This window comes from Leucoraja erinacea, chromosome 21, assembly GCF_028641065.1.
Source record: "Leucoraja erinacea ecotype New England chromosome 21, Leri_hhj_1, whole genome shotgun sequence".
NCBI lineage: Eukaryota > Metazoa > Chordata > Chondrichthyes > Rajiformes > Rajidae > Leucoraja > Leucoraja erinaceus.
The window spans coordinates 18,078,945-18,101,017 of NC_073397.1; the positions used below are offsets into that span (position 1 = coordinate 18,078,945).

At 44.2% G+C, this 22,073-nt stretch overlaps 1 protein-coding gene across 2 annotated transcripts in view; it reads left to right on the top strand.

Moving 5' to 3' along the window:
* oser1 (oxidative stress responsive serine-rich 1) overlaps positions 1–22,073 on the top strand; it is a 38,803-nt gene that overhangs the window by 7,329 nt on the left and 9,401 nt on the right. For both annotated transcript variants that reach the window (XM_055652279.1, XM_055652278.1), the window contains 2 exons: positions 11,436–11,554; positions 21,361–21,470. In XM_055652279.1, coding sequence (XP_055508254.1) covers positions 21,391–21,470 — 80 coding nt within the window. In that variant the 5' untranslated portion in view covers positions 11,436–11,554; positions 21,361–21,390. The remainder of the gene's footprint in view (positions 1–11,435; positions 11,555–21,360; positions 21,471–22,073) is intronic.

The window sequence follows — 22,073 nt, forward strand, 5'->3', positions numbered from 1 at the left end:
GGGCCTGGGGGTCGGTGTCCCGATGAGGGGGCACAGCTCGGGCTGTGGGCGAACTGCCACTTGTCGCTGTAGCGGCGCATCGGGGAGCGGCTTCTGGTGGTCCTGACGTCTCTCAGCTCCTGTCCAGGGGGATGGCCGGAGACGTCAGGACCAACAGGAACCCGCTCCCCGATGCGCCGCTACAGTGACAAGTGGCTGTTCGCCCACAGCCCGAGCTGCGCCCCCTCATCCGCAACCCGGGTTCCTCTGGAGTTGGAGCGGGGCTGGGCTAGAGTTGCTGCTGGCTGTGAGTCTCTGGGATCTCCGTGCTTGCAGTCGGTGTCCCGTTGGTCCTGACGTCTCCGGTCACCCCCCTGGAATGGAGCTGAGACTGGGAACTGTACCGCCCTTGCCCCCTCCCTCTGCAACTGCAAACAACCCCACAGTTCCCAGTCTCAGCTCCTGTACAGGGGGGTGGCCGGAGACGTCACAGCCCGAGCTGCGCCCCCTCATCCGCAACCTCAAGACCAAGACGCACCTTGCACACCATCAGCTTCGGTCCCTACGGGGAGCGTGTTCCTCTGGAATTGGAACGGGGCTGGGCTGCTGCTGGCTGTGGGTCTCTGGGATCTCCGTGCTTGCAGTGGGCCTGGGGGCCAGTGTCCCGTTGGTCCTGACGTCTCCGGTGACTGGCACTAGCTCCGACGTGAAGACAGTGCAAAACCCCCGCGCCGGTGCAATGGGCGGGGAGCTGGAGAGGGGAGGGAAGGGGTCACACACATGGCCGGGACGCAGAGGGGTGTAGGTGGGGTGAAACTGAAGGGAGCGACAATTTGCTGCTGCCTGCCCGCTGAGTTAAAAAGTTCTCATGCAAGACTCACGATACACTGTGTATCGTGAGTCTACCGTGGGAACTTTTTTAACTCAGCGGGCAGGCAGCAGCAGATTGTCAATTATTAACCCTCGCGCAATATACCCTCACCTTCTCTTTTATGAATGGGGATTTAGTTCCCCTTTCTTCGAGGACCGACCGGAGCTTCCGCTGTCACCTCTGCGGGCCGCCCTCGGTGAACGTTTTCAAGGACCTTTCTTCAAGGACTGAAAAAATGTCGCTATTCGGAGGTTTTCGTTATTTGGAACTTCGGATAAAAGGTTGTGCACCTGTAGTACCTATTTTACTCTGTGCCCACTAAGAAGACGAATCATGGAAGTAGGTGACTATTGAATCAATCATGGAACTTGGCAAGTGAGATTGCCCAGAAGGGCAATAAAAATGGCTGGTGGGTTTTTTTTTTTGGGGGGGGGGGGGGGGGGGGGGGGAAATATCAACTTTAAATGAACAAAAATATTATATTTGTGAGTACATGTAACTTTTCTGCTTGATAGTTAAACCATCTCCTGAAAAGCAAAGTAAAGACAGAGCTGTTCAAATACCTATAAAAGTCACTTGAATTGTCATCTGAGTCGCTCTCGAGCAGAGCATCCTCATCAGACTTGTCAGAGTGAGGTCCTGAGGCAGATGCTGCAGCTGGGTCTTCTCCCATGTCAGGCCTCCTTGCCCTCATCCCTCCTGCAAGCCACAAGCTGATGGCTGGCCGGGGATCAAGGTCCTTGATATTACAGGCATACACCATGATGAGTAGCTGGTCTGTCACCTGGTCCTGGAGGGAATTCCTGATGGTGGTCTTCAGCTGCTTCAGCAGGCTGAAGCCTCGCTCGGCCTCAGCTGAACTTGCCGGGATGGCAAGGACGAGGCCAAGGAGAATGCGGATGTTGGGTAGGTCTTCTGGTGTGGGACTTCAGGAACACCATGTTGTATCACAACGACCCTTTCAGCAACATGGCTGTTACTTGGCACTACCGTGGAGCATTAGGGGGAGCTTCAATGCCCAAATTTCAGGGTGGGTTTCTGATGAAAAAGTGGGGGAGAACTGGTAAGCAAGAGAGAGTCACAAAGACGGAGAGACAGAAAGAGCAGAGACAGAGACAGATAGAAAGACAGGGACAGAGACAGGTACAAGGATAGATCAGGTTTGGAGGGATATGGACCAAACGTGGGCAGGTGGCTTTGCAGTTTCACCCGTGGTGTGAGGGATTTCAGGGCCTGTCCCACTTGGGCGACATTTTCGGCGACATCCTAAAAAGAGGTTGTTGCATCGTGGTCTGGTCGTGACACATGTAGTGACGCGCGATGTCTCCCTGTCGCCTCAGGATTTTGGAATGTTCAAAATCCAGGGGCGACATTTGGGTGTCTCATCATGTCGTGCACCCTGTCACACGCTGACGTATGCTGTCCTGCGACGCCCGGTTAGGGTTAGGGATGGGCTGTAAAATATTCTTCCTTCAATGCATGGATTTTAAACAATATATTAAAATTAATACAATGAAATCAATTGTGCAAATGAAAAGATATCCGAATCGTTCAGTTTTATTTTGTATTGGTCCGCTTCCAGATGCAAATCACCGTCTCTAACTTTTCACAGGGATGGATTCATTGAGTGTAGACTGAACTGCTCTCTCCCCTCCCTTCCCCATCCCCCCCACTTCCTCTTCCCCGCTCCACTTTTTCTCCCCCTTCTCCACTTTTCCCCTTCCCCCCCCCCCCCCCCCCCCCCCCCCCCCTCACATCCCCTTCTCCCCATCTCCTTCCCTTCTCCCATTTTCCAATCCCCTCCTCCCACTTTCCCAGACGCCCCTCATTTGTGGACCCAACCTGTGACAGCTAGATCCCACTAATAGTACTGCACAATGTCTACTCCACATCTGTTTCAAGTGCCTGTCCCACGAGCATGCGACTCCATGCGGCAAGCGCAACCTAACGTGGTCGCTTGAGCCGTACGGCCTCGCGGGGCCGGTCCCACTTTGATCGCTGGAGCCATATGGAGTTGTGCGGAGCTGGTCCCGACATCGCGCGGGGCTCCGAAAAAAGTGACCGTGTTCAAAAATTCAGCGCGGCAATGGCCTGCCGGCCCGCAGCCACCTTGACGCCATAAGCACCACCTCGACGGGCATACGCAGCGTCTTGATGCTGTATGTCACACGCAAACTTCCCACGGACTTCGCTCGAACATTGGAACTATACTGGAACATTGACAACATTGCCTGTACCCAGTTGAAAAGCCCGCTGTCTCTGGGGGTTTGGAGAGATCATTGGAAGAGAGATCTGCCTCTGGGACAACTCGTGCCCAACAGTTTAGTTCCCATGCAGAATATTGGGGGTTCGAGTCCGACCTCTGGGGCCCCTGTGTCACATTTAGTTCAGCGATACAATGCCCTTCGGCCCACCGAGTCCGCACCGACCAGCGATCCCCTGCACACTATCCCACACATGCTAGGGACAATTTATAAATACCAAGCCTACCAACCTAGAGTTAGGATTAGAGTTACCTCCCGCACTCCAAAGGTTTGTATAAATTGTCCCTAGCGTGTGTGGGATAGTGTGCGGGGGATCACTGGTCGCAGGCTGGGTCCACAAATGGGGGACGTTGGGGAAAGTGGGTTGGAGAAGGGAGGGAGAAGGGGATTGGGGGGGAAGAAGGGGGAAGGGGAGAAGCGGCTCAGGCGGTCGACACTGCTGCAAATTGTTCTGTTCCTGTTGTTCCCTTAAAGAGCCTGTCCCACCAGCTAGCAACTTCTTCATAAAGACTTGGTCTATTGCTAGAAATTGTAATTTATTTACCTATCTGTTACGAACTTACAGCATATCAAACAATAATATTAAAGTTCTGATCTTGAGAATATCACATTTTTGAATTTTTCAAGGCAGTCTGGGTGTTTATTACTATTTCTGTCACAACGGTCAATTTTGTAATTAGCTACAATTAGGTAATTAACTAATTATATGCTTTAATTTCAGGTCATCCAAGTAAGATGTTTTATATTTGTTTCAGAATGCTTCAATCTAATATAACTGAAAATTTCACTCGGTTCTCTTAATTTTTAAGGAAGTTACGGGCTTTTGACTGACCTCGATCACAGCTTTTGTGTTAAGTCAATGGAAAAGCAATAGGGAACAAGTTGCTAATTTCCGAGTATGAAAATGACCATAACTTTTTTAATACTGCAGACATAAAAGTGAATTAGGTGTCAAATTAAACGTCTTTTTATGCTTTATCTGATGAGATAAATTGCAGACTTGATTTTTTTAAATCGCAAAATGTTGTAACATTGTTACTTTCTCTGTATAATACATCAATAACAACCAATACCGACATCTTCTCTAGTATATTCTGTATTCACTATTAGTGCTAATGTGTTGTATTTAGAATTTTTTGTTTCATGTTTTTATCTGTATGTCTTCCAGTCTGCCATATTCATAATTCATGTAAACTTAAGGCAAGGTCCACGTTTGATGTATTTATAGTATAATTGCCGTATGATCACCTCTATACCTCTGACTATCACATTGCATCCCTGTCTAGACTTAATTGAAGGGCTGTATTAGGCTCATTCTCAGTAAATCTTTAAGATGTAATGGAAATTTGAATTTTTAGTATGGTCAACATTTTTTTGTTAGTCATTTATGAAAAGAATGGTTAAAGGGATATGAGATGGGAGCAGGTGGCAGAGTAATCCATAAGATTGGAGGAGTTGAGGTGAGATTTTAACTGCTTTCAAAGGAAATGGCACCATACTTTCTTCAAAGATTCATCGTTGTTAGTGGGATCCTCAGCAAAAGTCAGGACATCGACATCTCCAATCGTTGGTCATGAAGAAACGATGAGATTGTGAAAATTTAAAATATAACAAAATATTGTGGATCGAGTGTGTAAGTGGAGCCATGGTTTTGAATGGTGGGTCAGGATCCATGAGTTGTATGGATGACTCCTGCTTCAAGTTGTGTTCTAGTTAATGTAGTGGAGGTTATGGTCTCCTGTGGAAAGTGTACCCAGCATGGTGTCATTATTACTCTCCGACTGAGTCTGTGCTGTCCAGAGGCACAGATTGCTTCATTAGCTAAAATATAAAATATGCTGAGAAATACACAAAATACATGTAGAGGGAGAAAACAGCTAGTATTTCACGTTGGTGTCTTTTCCTCAGAAATGAAAGTAAAAATGAAATATGCTTAAGTTTACATGAATTATGAATTTCAGTGCAACTTATCTGAAAAGGTAGGAATGGAAAAGAATATCATGTACTTATCAACAAACATCCTGCTTCTGGTTTTATGATTGAGGAATTGTCATTGAAGTAGCGTCATTGGCAAAGGAACTGAAACAGTATGGCATGGGGTAGTACCTTGCAGAATGCGACTGGGGTTTAGGTTAGAGATACAGCGTGGAAGCATGCCCTTTGGCCCACACCGACCATTGATTATTACGTATCGGTACGTATATATATTTGTGAGTATGTACACACACTGAAATCTTTTCCCTCTAGTTTATTATATTATTTACAGTGTGCTATGTTTACATAATCTGTTGTGTTGCTGCAAGTAAGAATTTCATTGTTCCTTCTGGGACATATGATGATAAAACACTTGACTCTTGACTTGATCACCTGCACACTAGTTCCATGTTATTATTTTGAGAGGGCTTGTACAAAAACAGACTGGATGTCGAGAGGATGTTTCCACCAATGGGAGAGTCTAGGACTAGAGGTCCTAGCCTCAAAATTAAAAGCTGTTATAGGAAGGAGTTGCGGAGGAATTTCTTTAGTCAGAGGGTGGTGAATCGGTGGAAATCTGTCATAGAAATGTGTAGAGGCAGTCAGTGGATATATTTAAGGCAGAGATGGATAGATTCTTGAGTAATACGGGTGTGAGGTTATGGGGAGAAGGCAGGAGAATGGGGTTAGGAGTGACATCAGCCATGATTGAATAGATGATAGACTGAATGGCCTAAAGGGCCTGTCCCACCAGCATGCGATTGCATGTGTCTAGCGCGACCAAACGTGGTCGCTTGAGGCGTATGGAGTTGTGCGGGGCTGGTCCCGACATCATACTCGCCAATCAGCTGGGCGGGAGGCAGGCCGACTGAATTTGGACGTCGGGCGGTGACGTCATCACACAATGGCACGCCGAGTGGTGACGTCATCAGCAGCACCACGTGCTAGGCGTACGCCATCAAGACGCTGCGTACGATGTCAAGACGCTGCCCATGCCGTCAAGACACTGCCCACGCCGCCAAGACGCTGCCCACGCCGTCAAGAAGCTGCATACGCCCTCAATACGCCTGCGGGCCGACAGGCAGTTGGCGCACGGAATTTTCAGACAGTGCAGGATTTTCGGAGCCCCGCGCGATGTCTGGTCCAGCCCCGCACAACTCCATACGCCTCCGCGGTTTGAAGTGCAACCGGCCCCGCGCAGCCGTACGCCTCAAGCTACCACATTTGGTCGCGCTAGACGCATGCATGCTGGTGGAACATGCCCTTAATTCTACTCCTATCTCTATGATCCCATTGTCACATCCTACACGCTAAGAGCAATTTACAGAAGCAAATTAACCTACAATCCTGCATGTCTTTGGAATATGGGAGGAAACTGGAGCACATGGAGAAAAGCTTTTGACCGCACCGGGCCTGTGCCCGCTGGAGTATTGAAGGACGAGGGGGACCCCATTGCAACTTACCAAATAGTGAAAGGCCTGGTTAGAGTGAATGTGGAGAGGATATTTTCACTAATGGGGAAAGTCTAGGGCCAGAGGCAATAGCCTCAGAATAAAAGGGACATACCTTTACAAAGGAGATGAGAAGGAATTTCTTTAGTCGGAGGCAGGCAAATCTGTAGATTCTTTGCTGTGGAAGCTAAGTCGATGGGCATTTTTAAGGTGGAGATTGATAGATTTGTGATTAGTAAGGTGTCGGGGTTATTGGGAGAAGGCGGGTGAATGGGTTTGAGATGGAAAGATAGATCTGTCAAGATTGAACGAAAGAGTAGGCTTGATGGGCCGAATGATCTAATCCTACTCCCAGAATTTATGAACTATAGAAATCACGTGCTCATCATCTTTCCCATGTAGTAGCATGATGGTGGCCAGGGTTATATGGGTCCTTGCTATAAGCTGCTGCATTAAGGTAGTGCTTCCTGTATATCCCTTGCAAAAATATTGTGCTGTCTGCATTATTTTGTGAATATCTTTACTAGAAAGACTGCCCTGTTCAAGTTGTGGCTCGCCACTACCATCTTGGGGGCAGTATGGAGTGGACAGTGAACATTGGCTTTGCCAGCGTTGCTTGCATCCTTGCAAAGAATGAATAAGAGGGGATTTAATTGTGAATATGCACTGGTTGTCTTCATGCAAGTTGTGTGTTCATGTTTGGGGGGGGGGGGGGGGGGGGGGGGGATAAAAATGGCTTATTGTGTTTGAACAATATCTGACACTGAGGAGATCACCTTTTTCCACCATATAGTCCTTTTGCACTCTATCTGTAGCTGTGGGCCAGACATCTGCATCTTAAAATTGGATGGCCTCTGGTGAAGTACTGACGATGAAATATCACTACCGCTCGTCCATCGAGAGCCTGCTGACATACTGCATTACAGCATGGTATGGCAGCTGCACCATGGCAGACAGGGAGAGGCTTCAGAGGGTAACTAGGACAGCGCAGAAGATCATTGGTTGCCCTCTCCCCTCCCTGATGGATATCTACACCTCCCGCTGCCTTAGCAGGGCAAAGAAGATCATCAAAGACAGCTCCCATCCTGCGTTTGGACTGTTCGACCTGCTGCCCTCTGGAAGGCGCTATAGGTGCATCAAATCCAGGACAAATAGACTCAGAAATAGTTGCTTTCCGAAAATTATAACTACTCTTAATTCAAATTCACACATGCACTGACTTCACAGCCCAACACCCGGACTTCCATCTGTATATATGTATATAGCGCCGCAGAATTGTGCACCAATTGTGCACCCCCCCCCCCCCTTCTCCCTTCTGGTTTTTGTTTTTCTGTTTCTTGTTTTTTGTACTAAAATTATATATATGCACTGAGTACGAGCAGCTTTCAATTTCACTGTACATGTATAGTGACAATAAATGGCATATCTATATCTATATTGCTCTCAGCTTGCGCACTTATTGGCTTGCCTTGGCTGTCTTGTTTGTGCTGATTTTTCTTAAGGTATGCATTTCCTGCACATGGTTGCTTCTATTGAGGCCCCTACACCAGAGGTCCCTGGGCAACAAATGGTCAGTGGTTTACTAGTGCCTCACACCCCCCGCCATCTATCCACCCCGCACCGATTCACACACCCCCTGACCCTATTGTGCTTCATGGTCTTTAGAGCGAACATTGACTATGTTTGATAACGGATTGCAATCAAATGTGTTTTAATTCCCAATGTTATTATTTGTTTTGACACCTTTAAACATTTTACCAAAAGAATATTTGCTGCAGTTATGTCCTTTGGCCATCTCTTGTCAGTTAGTGTTTAAGATCTACTGAGATCTACTCTGAAACCCCAGCCAGACCATCAGTACCGACTGGCTATCCGCCGGCATACCCAACAATTCTCCAACCGGGCACTGAGATCTACTCTGATCGCCACCTCCAACGTGACCCCGCCACTCGCCACATCTTCCCATCTCCCCCCATGTCTGCCTCCCGCAAAGACCACTCCCTCCGTAACTCCCCTGTCAATTCTTCCCTTCCCTCCCGTACCACCCCCTCCCCGGGCACTTTGCCTTGCAACCGCAAGAGATGCAACATTTGTCCCTTTACCTCCCCCCTCGACTCCATTCAAGGACCCAAGCAGTCGTTCCAGGTGCGACAGAGGTTTACCTGCATCTCCTCCAACCTCATCTATTGCATCCGCTGCTCTAGATGTCAGCAGATCTATATCGGTGAGACCAAGCGGAGGCTGGGCGATCGTTTCACCGAACACCTCCGCTCGGTCCGCAATAACCAACCTAACCTCCCGGTGGCTCAGCACATCAATCGCTCCCACTCCGTATCCGACCTCTCTGTCCTGGGTCTCCTCCATGGCCAGAGCGAGCAACACCAGAAATTGGAGGAACAGCACCTCGTATTCCGCTTGGGGAGTCTACACAGAGGGAGTACAAGGAGGGAAGAGACAGAGACTAACACTTTTGCCTCCATCAAAGTGAGGAGGTGCTTGGTGAACTCACTGTGGTGGATGTTAATTTGTGTTTATTGTATGTTTTGTTATTTATTATTATATGTATGACTGCAGGCAACGAAATTTCGTTCAGACCGAAAGGTCTGAATGACAATAAAGGAATCTAATCTAATCTACATCCTGGGGGCATGAACATTGAATTCTCCCAATTTTGTTAGTCCTTGCTGTCTCCTCCCCTTCCTCAGCCCTCCTGCTGTCTCCTCCCATCCCCCAGCCTTCGGGCTCCTCCTCCTTCTCCTCCTTTTTCCTTTCTTCCCACCCCCCATCAGTCTGAAGAAGGGTTTCGGCCCAAAACGTTGCCTATTTCCTTCGCTCCATAGATGCTGCTACACCCGCTGAATTTCTCCAGCTTTTTTGTGTACCTTCTTGTCAGTTAGTGTAATGTTTAACCTGTCAGATGAGTATAGCCGGTTTTAACAGCTATTATCATAAAATGCCTTTAGAAATGTCCTTGCAACCTGTATATTTTGTTATGGATAAATTATGTGGGAAGCCAGAGTGTTTCTGTGCCAATAGCAATAACGACCCATGCTATGGCCATGTCACGGTAATTTTCGGTCCTTCACATGCTTGCATCAATCTGTAGAGTGCATGGTTAAGCATATATGTTACCATGGTCCAGGATTTATTGACACAGGTTGAATTATGCTGAATTATCCAACCACATTTTTTTTTGGAAGTGGAAAGAACTAATATACATTGCATTAATTGCAATGTGTAAAAAGAGTTGAGATATTGTATTATAATTTTGCTGCATGTCATTGTGGTATATATCATGTCTTGATTGGTGAATATGTTTAGTTTGTGAGTTATTTGAAGCAGAAATAATATGTGAATGCAGACAAAGGTGCTGGAGAAACTCAGTGGATGCGGCAGCATCTATGGATCGAAGGAAATGGGCAAAGTTTCGGGCCGAAACCCTTCTTCAGACTGATGGGTTTCGGCCTGAAAAGTTGCCTATTTTCTTCGCTCCATAGATGCTGCTGCACCCGCTGACTTTCTCCAGCACTTTTGTCTACCTTCGATTTTCCGGCATCTGCAGTTCCTTCTTGAACATAATATGTGAGTGCTTCATTGAGCATTATTCCAACTGGTAACTATGCACTTCATCCGAGCACATTATCGCACGCGTCATGCAAACCGTCTTAAATGACCACCTAAACTGTCATTTGGCAACCTAAAAAGCTGCCTAGGTTGCCCGGCTGGCAACAGGGAAAAAAAAGTTAAGTGAGAGCCCTGATTGCGCTATGGCCACAGTGCTATGGGTCACAGACTGTTAGGGGAGGGAGAGAGGAAGAGGGAGAGAGGAAGAAGGAGAGAGGGAAAGGGAGAGAGGGAGGGTGGGAGAGGGAAGGAGGAAGGCTTCCAAAATGATTTCTACATCACAACGGTGCTAAAAGCAGGAAGCAGCCATTCAAACAGCAGTATACAAAGAGCTAGTAATGAATGCAGTCAAGTAAAGTGCGTAGAAAACATGTCCATTGGTAGCAAAGTTATGCATTCTTGTACTCTTACATGGGTATGACCGCACATATATTAAAAAAAAACACTTTTCTCAGCAAAATGGCACCGTGTAAATATACTGATTTCCTCGGGAAAATACTGAATTTCAGGTACTAGAATACTGAAATGCTCTGACAAAACTTGGCAGCTCTGCACTTCTCAAACTGCCAAGTCTCCTGTCCCATTGAGCATTTCCTGTTCTCTCTGGGGGACCATGTGGAAGGAGGGTCGTGTGTGGGGAGGGGAGAGAGGAGGATGATGATATTTGGAAATTGTCAGTAGGCGTAGAATGAGTGGATCAGTCTGAAAAAGGGCCTCGACCCAAAATGTCGCCCTTCTTTTAGGGCTTCAATTAAATTTCCAAAGGGATTTTATTGAGTTTGGGTTTTTTTGATAGCAGGACGGTTTCATAATAAGCATTATTGACAAAAATGTTTATTTCCAGAATCAATGAACAAATAAGTACACTTGACTTTTTCTTCAGTACATTTACCATATTATTTTCATTGTTATTATATTTAGCTATAGTTCCTGCTAAATTCTATGGTAATGCAGCAACCCTCATTATTTTCTTAGCAGTAAATGAGAAGGGTCATTCAATTCATTCCCATTAGAAGAACTGTACCACCAGATGCTCTAGTGTAGTATCTTACACATCGCTCATGGAACCAATTTACAGAAGCACAAACTGTCGCAGGAAGAGAGCACATAGTAGTAATCTTGACTGCAATTAAATTTATATTATAATTATAATGCATTTTAATTTAGTTTTTCTAATGCCGTGCTGCAAAGTGATGTTTCTGTCTGCTTATGAATACATTTTATGAAATGTCACATCATTTCTACACTTTTCTTGTTTTCCCCACATGCAAGAAAAACTGACCAGAGTTTCACAAGGCTGCATAGAAAATGAAAGCAAGAGAAAGATTAAGATCACCTACTTCAAGAAACTAAATGAGGGAAATTCCAGTTGCTTGTATGACTATTTAAAGGTAAGAAATGCTATAGGGAAGGGCTGAAATAAAAAATGGTTATGTGATTGGAAAATGTACTGATGTCATTGCAATATAATTTAAAATATATTGAGGAAAGTAATGTGCTTTCCTGTTGAATAATTCCTGTTCAATTTTGAATAAAAATTGAATATTTGCTAGTTGGGTTTAAAAAAAAGCTGGACTTTTGATACTTTCAATTTCTAAATTTACCTGGATTTTTGAAAAAGTCAAATCTGTCTGTGATGCTCAGAGATGTGGCTCTGATCAGGGATAGATTAGTTGTGAGCAGTTACTTCCATTTGGAAATAGCAGTATGTTTGGGAGTTCATTTCAGCACAATTTATGAGTTTGGGATTGAGAAAACTCCTTGGGATATATATGTTGAGTGTATCACAAGCGTAGGTAGGGGAAGTGTGAGGGGCAGCATTTCACTACTAGGAAGGTGGGATTATGGAACAACCTGCCAGAAGAGGTATTTGAGGCAAGTACACTTGAAAGGTAAATGGCTAGAAAATTAAAATTTGCTTAAAGTAAATGGCTAGGAAAGGTTTTGAGAGATATGGGCCAAACACAGGCCAGCCAATGTTTACCCACTGTTTATAGAACCTTCTAACTTATTTCATTTAAATGAAGATTGCTTGCCTGTTGTAGAACCTGTGATGTTTACTAAGAGTTTACTGGACAAATTGGTGGAAATGAGTACATGAATGTAGGTTCTGAAACGGGTGATAGGTCCTATTTGGAATTGTATTTGAGTTTCATTTTAAAGTATGACTGAATGGTAATTTCTTCTATAGATGTTATACTTTATTTTGCAACAATTAAGAAACTCCAATTTACAACAGAAGCATAAACTTTAATAGCTATTAAGCAATAATCTTATCCTGCTTCAGTGACTGTTTCAATTTGGGCTTTCCCCCAATACCTTGTATCATTTTCTGATCTGCCATGGTTTGGAATTTCCAGCAGCAGATCAAATTTCCTGTGTGTAAATTGCTGGTTATAATTAATTTCCAATTCTGCACTTGCATATTTATTTGAGAATGTGTGCAATTTCCCTGAGCTACTGCCTCACAGCGGCAGGGACCCGGATTCAATCCTGACCTCAAGTGCTGTCTGTGCGGAATTTGTACGCTCTCCCTGTGACAACGTGGGTCTCCTTCAGGTGCTCTGATTTCCTCCCACAGTCCAAAAACACATGCAGGTTTGTGCAATAATTGGATTTTGTGAAATTGTCCCTAGTATATAGGATGCAAAAGAGGGATGACATCGATGGATGCTGTATCTAAAAAAAAAAAAGTTTTTTTTGTTATGTACTGACAGTGGAACAACGACGTACATACTTGTAGCATGTAAGCACTTATGGGCGTGTAAGCACTTATGGGCGTGTAAGCACAATACACATAGATAATAATAATACACAGATTCAATAAACTAATTGGTCTAGTAAGAATGCATAAAGTCCTGAAGCTACAAACAAGAGAACGCCAAAAAAAAATGCCGGCGATCAGAGGAATAAAATTAAAATACATATGCTCCTACCATATACAAAAGTCTTAGAGTATAGAGATATAGTGTGGATACGGGCCCTTCGGCTCACCGACTGCGCTGGGCAACGATCACCCATGTACCTTAGCATTACCCTACACACTAGGGACAATTTACAATATAAACTCCAATTAACCTACAAACTTTTTTGGAAAGTGGAACGTCTTTAGAATGTGGGATGAAACCAGAGCACCCAGAGAAAACCCATGCGGTCACAGGGAGAACGTACAAACTCCTTACAGAAAGCACCTGTAGTCAGCATCAAACCTGGGTCTCTGGCGCTGCAATTCTACTGCTGCGCTACTCTACTGCCATTAGTGCAACTAAAGACAGTTCATTGTTCATTTCCCAAAGCAGAATTAATGTCTAAATATTGGTCATAATTTATGTTAAACACAAGATGCATTTTTTCAAAGTCAGTTTTATCTCTTATAAAAGCCCCCCCTCCCCCCCAAGTTTGTTGTTGGGAGAGGATGAGTAAGTGGGGTAACAAAGAACTAATGTGAACGGGTGCTTGATGGTCAGCATGGGACGGAAGGCCTGTTTTCATGCCATAGTTGAGTAGTGAGGTTCATTTCTCTGCCATGTACAATAGTAAATGGTGCACGTAATCATGTGTTGTCTTTCTGCTGACTGGTTAGCACGCAACAAAAGCTTTTCACTGTACATCGGTACATGTGACAATAAATTAAACTAACCAACTGGTAGGGACACTTATTTTTATAGCGTCTTCTACAAACTAATTCTTGTAAATATCTCCCTTTTCTCACTTGATTGTTAATTCTTCCCCTTTTTTGAGGTATATTTCTGAGGCAAAGCCTATAACCGATACAGAATGCAGCATTTAGTGGGATTTCCTCACCAGCCGTGTGATCTTTAAGCTGCATTCCAGTACATTATTTATGATTTTTGAGAGGAGAGGGAATGAATGATTAATCCGACATTGTTTCCACAGGAGGCTTTGTGTTTGAATCTGTTCGATTCAGCCTTTGATCAGCTCTTGCTGAAACTGCAGCCATATGATATACTGTGCAGTTGAATGCCAAATGTTATGCATGTTATATGGATGGAGCATAATACAATCTGTCTCCCAGTGACCCGTCACTTGCCTCAGCGATGAGGAGAGCAACATTATAGCCCCCTCCTCCACTAAAATATTGTTAACTAACTCTACACCACAACTATGTATCTCTCTTGGGATCACACCTGTTTCTATCGCTAGCAATCTGACTATCAGGGAACCCCCTCGCCTGAGGTCATCTCTTGCCTGCTGCGATTTGCTGTACCTCTTTTCACTTTGTTTCTTTTGCCTGCTCCCCACTATGGTCTGAAGAAGGATTCTGACCTGAAATATCACCTATCCATGTTTTCCAGGGTTTCTGCTCGACCCGCTGAGCATTTTGTTTCTATCTAAAATTGAAGCCTTTTTAACTTTCCCCCTTTTTTTAGTTCAGTGGTAATGTTATTGCAAGATTGAGAACATAAATCTGCTGAAGAATTGTGCTGTTTATTGAAAGGTCCTTTAAAAAGTTGTTAAAACAACAACCTTAAATCTGTTGGAACAGTTTTCCCAAGGTAGAAATTTCAAAAACTAGAGGGCACTAAAGACTAGTGGGTGGCATAGTTGCTGACTTGCAACACCAGAGACTTAGGTTTGATCCTGACTGCGGGTGCTGTCTGTATGGAGATTGTACGTTCTCTCTCCTGGTGCTCCGTTTTTCTACCATATCACAGACCTGCAGGTTTTTAGGTTAGTTGGCTTCTGTAAATTGTTTCTAGATGTGTAGATGGAATAATGTAGGGGTGATCATTGCGGCGGGGAATTGGTGGCCAAGGTAACCTGTGCTGACTCCGTGCCTCACCTCAATAGAGAATTGACTCAAAGTTAGGGAATATATCAGGAGCCTGTATGAGGTAAGAAAGAGATTTACTGAATGCAATAATGTGGTTGAGAGCTTTCAGCTATGTAGTGACGTATTTAACAGCAGTAAGTGGAGTTATAATGCATGTTCACTGCTGCAGGGTCTCGACCTAAATGACAGTCATCCCTCTGCCTCCACAGGGAATGGGCTGCCAGGGGTGTGTAGGAGGCTGATATGTTAGTTGCGTTTAAGAGGCGTTTAGATAGGCACATGGGTACGCTAGCAATGCAGGGATATGGATCTTGTATGTGTAGATAAATTTAATCTTAGCATTATGTTCAACACTGACATTATGGACTGAAATGCCTGTTTCTGTGCTGTACTTTACTATGTTCCAAATGTTTTGTGCAGGGACCCTTACACCAGTTTACTGAGCATCAGTTCTGATGTAGGGTCTCTACCCGAAATGTTGACAATTTTCCACCCTCTCGCTCCCACAACGGATACTACTAGACTTGCTGAGTTTCTACAGCAGTTTGTTGTGGTTTTGCTCATGATGAATTTTAAGACCATTTTTCCACTTGCCAGTTGGTGGAGCTGTAATCAATGTTTAATGTAGTCAAGCTTTTACAGTATCACTCAGTGGCTGCATCAGTACTGTGTAAACTGCATAAGATGGCTAAATGTCAGAGTTCTATCCAGGAGCCTCTCATGCAGGTTATGATTTTATCCTATGTTGGTTCAAACAAAAAAAAAAGGAATATTTTATTTTGAGCTATAATATTAAAATGAGCAGGATAGACCTCCATTACTTGTAGCACAGGAGGATGAGGGGTGATCCTATAGAGGTGTACAAAATCATGAGAGGAATAGATCGGATAAACACAGTCTCTTGCCCAGAGTAGGGAATGTGAGGTCCAAGGTTTAAGATGAGGGGGGAGAGATTTAATAGGAACCTGAGGGGCAACTTTTTTAAATACAAAGGATGGTGGGTGTATGGAACATGCTGCTGCCAGAGGAACTAATTGAGGCAAGTGCTTTTGCAATGTTTAAGAAACATTTAACCGTGTACATGGATAGGATGGTTTAGAGGGATATAGGCTAAACACAGGCGGTTAGTTGGGTCTAGTCTAGATGAGACTTGTTTAGACAAATTGGGCCAAAGGGCCTGTTTCCACGCAGAATGACTGACTCTATTAGAATATTGTTATAATCATCAACATTCTATGTAACATTTCAATCTACAGGACATTGATATGGAGAGTAGAGGATGCACGTGAAGTAATAGCTATCAAAATGAAATTGACAAATATTGGAAAAGCCGTGGGAAAGATGATTAACAAGGACCCAATGTATCTGTGCAAATAACATTAATTCCACTATGTTACTGGGGAACAACTCAGCAGATTGGATTGCTCACTGAGTACTGTTAACAAGTGTGAATGCAATTCGACATCTTATCTGTGAAAGTAATAAAGAAGTGAATGTTCCATCCGAACTTTGCTGAAATTGTAAATTGAAATGGCTTTGCTGATGAGCAGGGAGCTGTGCACTTTTAAAATGGAGAGGGAAAAGGGTTTTCTGCACAGCTAGCCATGATAGCCGGTTGGCGGCGCGACTGACGTCGCAGCGGCCGCTGCAGTCCGTCTGTCTTTTTTATTTTTATTTTATTGTCCTGTTGAGGGTACAGTTTGTGGTGGGTTTTTGACTGTATGTGTGGAGGGTGCGGGAAACTTTTAGATCTCTTCCCTGTATGGGGACCCGACCTTTTCCCTGTCGGGTCTCCGTTGCCGTTGGGGCCTAGCACCGTGGAGCGGCCTCCAACCGGAACGACCTGGGGGCTCAAGTCACGGAGCCTGCGGAGCTGCGGACCTACCATCGTGGAGCTGGCCGGCTTCAGAGCGTGGAGAGCTGCGGTGGCGCGCTGCTGCGACCCGACTCCAGTGGATGGTGACACCGGGAGCTTGCGGCTCCCTGGTGGGAGACTGCGGGGCACCGGCAATGGCGACTTCTCCCGCTCGAATTGCGCGGTTGAGAGTGACGTGGAGCGGGGCCTCACATCGCCTGGCGCGGCTTTAAATGGCCGCGGACTTGCTAGCGCCCGCCGGGGGCTCCAACATCGGGACCCGGAGCAGGGCCTTGCATCGCCCGGCGCGGCTTTGAGTGGTCGTGGGACTTGCTAGCGCCCGCCGGGGGCTTTGACTTTGACTTCGGGAGAGGAATGGAGAGCTGGAGAGAGACAAGACTTTGCCTTCCATCACAGTGAGGAGGAGATTCACTGTGATGGATGTTTGTGTAAATTGTGTTGGTGTGTGTCTTGGTTCATTTCTTGTATGAATGCAGAAACCAAATTTCGTTTGAACTTCATGTGAGGGTCAAATGACAAATAAACGGTATTGTATTGTATCTGAAAATTAACTCTGCTTAACGATACTACGATTTTCCTGAATTATTTCCATTCACCTTCCCTTTGCTTGAAGCTGTTTCTATCGTAATTTAGTCTAGATCTGGCTAAGTTAATTTGCGTGCTATTCTTTAACAATTAATGGCAGCTGTTTTTGCATGACCTGTTTCTCAACGGCTTCTGTTTAGGAATGAACTCAACAGCCTCATAACTATGAATCAGCCATGGTGCAATTAAACCAAGAAACTTTGTTTGCCCACACAACTATCCTCATTGTCTATTGTTTAGTCTCTGGGAGAAAAATATTTACTTGGAAATAAATAGTTTGTTTCGGTGGCTGAATCACTTCCTTATTTTCAGTTTGTTAAATAGTAACTTTTATCTTTCCATGGTATTACTTTTATCATAATTTAATAATGGCTGTAGCTGTAAGTGCATCAAAGCATAATGGTTTAGTTTTATGATAGGAACATTTCAACCATCAGAATTTTGTACTGTGGCTTTTTGTAACTTGTATCCCATTACAGAACTAGTGGGGGACGGATGATCGATGGTCAGCGTAGACTCTGGGCTGGAGGGCTTTTTCCCCATCCTGTATCTCTAATTGAAATACTTGTCATTATATTAGTTTATAGGCACTCCCTGACTTGCGCAATAGACGACTTGCATAAACTTGCACTTTAGCGATTCTTTAAGCCCGCTGCTTTATTTCCGAATTGCATATCTCTGTAGCATTACTGCACAAGCGGCTATTTGCAAGCGCTTGCGGGTTTTTTCGGCATCATTGACTGACGTATCACCGAAAAAGTCACGGCATGATGATGTATTGATGCGTGTTGTTTCCTCAAATGTCGGAACATTTTTTTTGTCGCCGCTGGATTTTGAAATGTTCAAAATCTTTCGGCAACCCTGATACGTCAGTTATTCACGCGGCAGTTGCCGGAAAAAATCGGCAAGTGGGACGGGTCCTTAAATGATTCCAGGATTTTTACCTCCACAGCCCGCTGAATCAACTTCAACTCAATTTTGTGCAGTAATTTGAGGTATTATTTATTTTATAAAGCAGCTTGTACAACACTATCACCAGCGACACCTCCCACCATTCCCTGTATGTGTTGGTTTTTGCTCTGCTGATAGTAACAAAACCAGGATAGATCTCTCATCATTTCATCGTAAGACCATGCTTTGTTTTCTCAATCTGCAATCAAGCCAACGTTTGTTCAATTGGCTTAAACCATCTTGGATAAACAATGTATTGTTGAGATGTGATCCACTCTCACTTAATCCTTGAACTGTTACGTGAGACTAAACCTGTATGTACCTGTGGTATCCTCTTTAATTTCCAAACTGAGCTGCAAATCTCATATTCAGTTGTCACTCAAGACTTTCACATTAAGACTCGTATTATATGTGTCTTATTTTTATTTCCCCAGCCACAGTATAGCTAAATTCTCTCAAAATCCATGCTTTGCCATCTCCATGGTGGAACTGTGTCATCACACTGATCTTCTGCTACCTCTGCTGGCAGTTTGCTAGTATTTTCCATTGTTGCCCTTCTGCCTTCCCCGTATTTTATCAGACGGGTTATTCTTTCTGATCCGCCATCAATGGAGAGTTCACAACTTACTCCTACACAGCAGAATATTTTTTGTTCCAGTGTTTTATTGTCATACGTACCGAAATGGAACAACAAAATTCTTACTTGCAGCAACAGCACAACAGGTTCAATGGGTAATATAATAAACAAAAAATAACTTAATGACTAGTGCAATCAAGGCAGTTCAAAGTTTAGTTGGGGTCGTAGCTTTCAATAGCCATATGATTGTTGGGAAGAAGCCGTTCTTGAACCTGGATGTTAGTTTTCAGGCTCCTATAACTTCTTCCCAATGGCACGATGCCTCCTTTTAAAAGTTTTTAAATTTGTTTAGCTACCACCTTCATCACATTGGTCTGAAGAAGGGTCCTGACCCGAAAAACCATTTATCAATGTTCTCCAGAGGTGTTGCCAGACCCGCTTAGTTACTCCAGCACTTTGCCTTTTACTTAACCAGCATTTGCAGTTTCTTGTATCTCCACTCTATTCATGTAATGGTCTAAACTCCCTACTTCCACTCCTCTCTTCAACTTGGCTCTTTGGATTTAGTTTAAAGATAGAGCTTGGAAACGGGCCCCTTCTTTCTACCTAGTCTACATTGACCATTGTTCACACGTTCATGCTAGTTCTATGTTATCCCACTTTCTCATCCACTCGCTACACACTCGGGGCAATTTTGAGGCCCAATGACATATAAACCTGTACGTCTCTGGGATGTGGGAGGAAACCCCATCCGATCGCAGGGAGAACGTGCAAACTGCACAGGCAACTCGCACTTTGTTGTTTCTAAAGTTATTGTAGTGAAAGGATATTTTTAATGAAGGAAGGCTTGATGACTTAAAGCGTGAATCCAAACACGTGAGCCAGAATACAAGAAAGTCGCAGCAGAAATAATTGTAGAAGGCAGGAACATTATCTGGCTGGTGCCAAATTGTAGATACTAGGCTTATCAGTGGATCAGGCAGCATCTGTGAATGGAATGGATGAGTCGCATTTCGGAGCCGAACACTTGCTGAGCTAACTCCGTTTGACTTGAACATCCACCGGACTGAAGCAGGGCCCCCACTTCGCAGATGCAACTGGACCCGCTGAGTTCCTCCAGCACTTTGTGTTTAGCTCAAAATTCCAGCATCTGCAGTTGTTTTATCTTCAATGTATAGATACTTGTTCATTTAATTGACCACATGATGGCACCAAAACTTCGAAGAGCATCACTTGTTCTTCATTTCAGATTTGCCCTGTTCTTTTTTTTTTTGTGCCCTTGATCGCAAAGCGCCTTAACAATTTGCATGAAACTGAAAAGTGGCAGCTAGAATCATAAGAATCTTAAAAATGATTTCAAGGGAGGATGAAGGATCCGGTTAAGTCAGCAAGCTGAAATGTTCAAAAAAGGAAAAATTGTTGATTCTGTAAATTTGTTGAAGTTTTAACAGTAATAGCACAGGAATAGGCCCTTCGGCCCACAATGTCTGTGCCTAACACGATGTCAAGGCAAACTCTTATTTGCCTGCACATGATGTATATCCCTTCATTCCCTGAAGTCTCTTAAACGCAACTGTAGTATCTGTCTCCACCACACTTGAAAAAATAAGTGTTTTCTTCTCTCTGCACATGCCTACTGAATATTTTCAGTATGTTCTGTTCTTAAAGGAGATGATTGATCTGGGTGGGTGGGAAGAGTAGTGAACGGGAACCATGTGAGCCCAGGTTTGATGGATCAGAGTTCCTGGAGTTTGTTGTGGTACAATTTATGTAGCTAATAAATAGGAAATGCAGATGTCGGTTTATGCCAAAGATAGACACAAAATGCTAAGTCGCTTTGCCACTCATTCTGAGACAGCTTGATAAACTGAACTACTGATGGAAAGAGAACATTTTTGCCCTCTATTATTGGCACTTAGTTATGAGTAAATGACTAATGTTTTAATTGTCAGTTTTTGAAGTTTTGATTCAAACCAAAAATTGCTACTTTGACCACATGTTAAAGTGCTTTTGGTAAAATATACATTTGAACAGTGTTATTTGACATTGTACTCTCTATATGTGATATATATATACCTAAAATTTCTGCTGTCGTGAGACCTTTTCTTTTAAAAAAGGAAGCAATGTTGGAGCAAGTCAGGAAGCATCTCTGGAGAACATGGATAGGTGACGTTTCGGGTTGGGACTCTTCTTCAGAATGAAGTTAGTTCATTCTTCAGATTGAGTCTGTAGAAGGGCCCCAACCCAAAACGTCATCTATTTATTTTCTCCAGAGATGCTGCCTGACCCATTGAGGTACTCCAACATTTTGTGTCTCTCAATCTAAGCAGCTTTTGGATGCATTTTGAAAATCCAAAACTTTCAATGAAGATTTCCAGTTTTGTAACTCTTCAACTTGCGATCTCTGTTACAGATAACATCGAGCCTGGCTGTTTTCCCCAACATGGAACCGGAGGGGAAAGGTGGTGAGGATGAGGAGAGCCTGCAGATGGCATTCAAAAAGCTTAAAGTGGATTCTGAACGGTAAGTCTAGTCAACCAAGTGTGGCACGAGAATATTACTGGTGCACGTCCAGCCCTTCAGGGGAAGCAATAATTCTGGGAGACTCTACATCCATCCTGGAACACTTCAAGTGTCATTGGTGCAGGGGGAATAAGTGCTGGACGCTGCCCGGTCCGTCACAGGTACTGACCTCAAAGGCAGCAAGCATCATCAATGACCCACACCACCCTGGCCATGCTCCCAATTCACTCCTGCCATCGGAAAGAAGGTGCAGGAGCCTGAAGACCATGAACTTGAGGTTCAGGAACAGCTTCTTGCCAACAACCATCAGGCTCTTGAACGCTACAAATACCAAATGAACTGCAAACTGTCTTGGGCTTTTTGCACCAATATTGGTTTTTTTTTAAACTTTGACCTTTTTTTAATCTATTGTGAACCGCTGTGAATTGTGTTTACAGGCGTTATGCTGTTTCAAGTAAGAATTTCATTGTTCCATTTACAGTATAAATGGCAATTAAACACTCTTTACCCTTAAGCTGACTAAAGGTGGTTCTGAATGCTCGTCAGGAATTGGGGGCCACAGGAGAAAATACTGAGAACAGCTGCACTAGCAGGATACAAAGT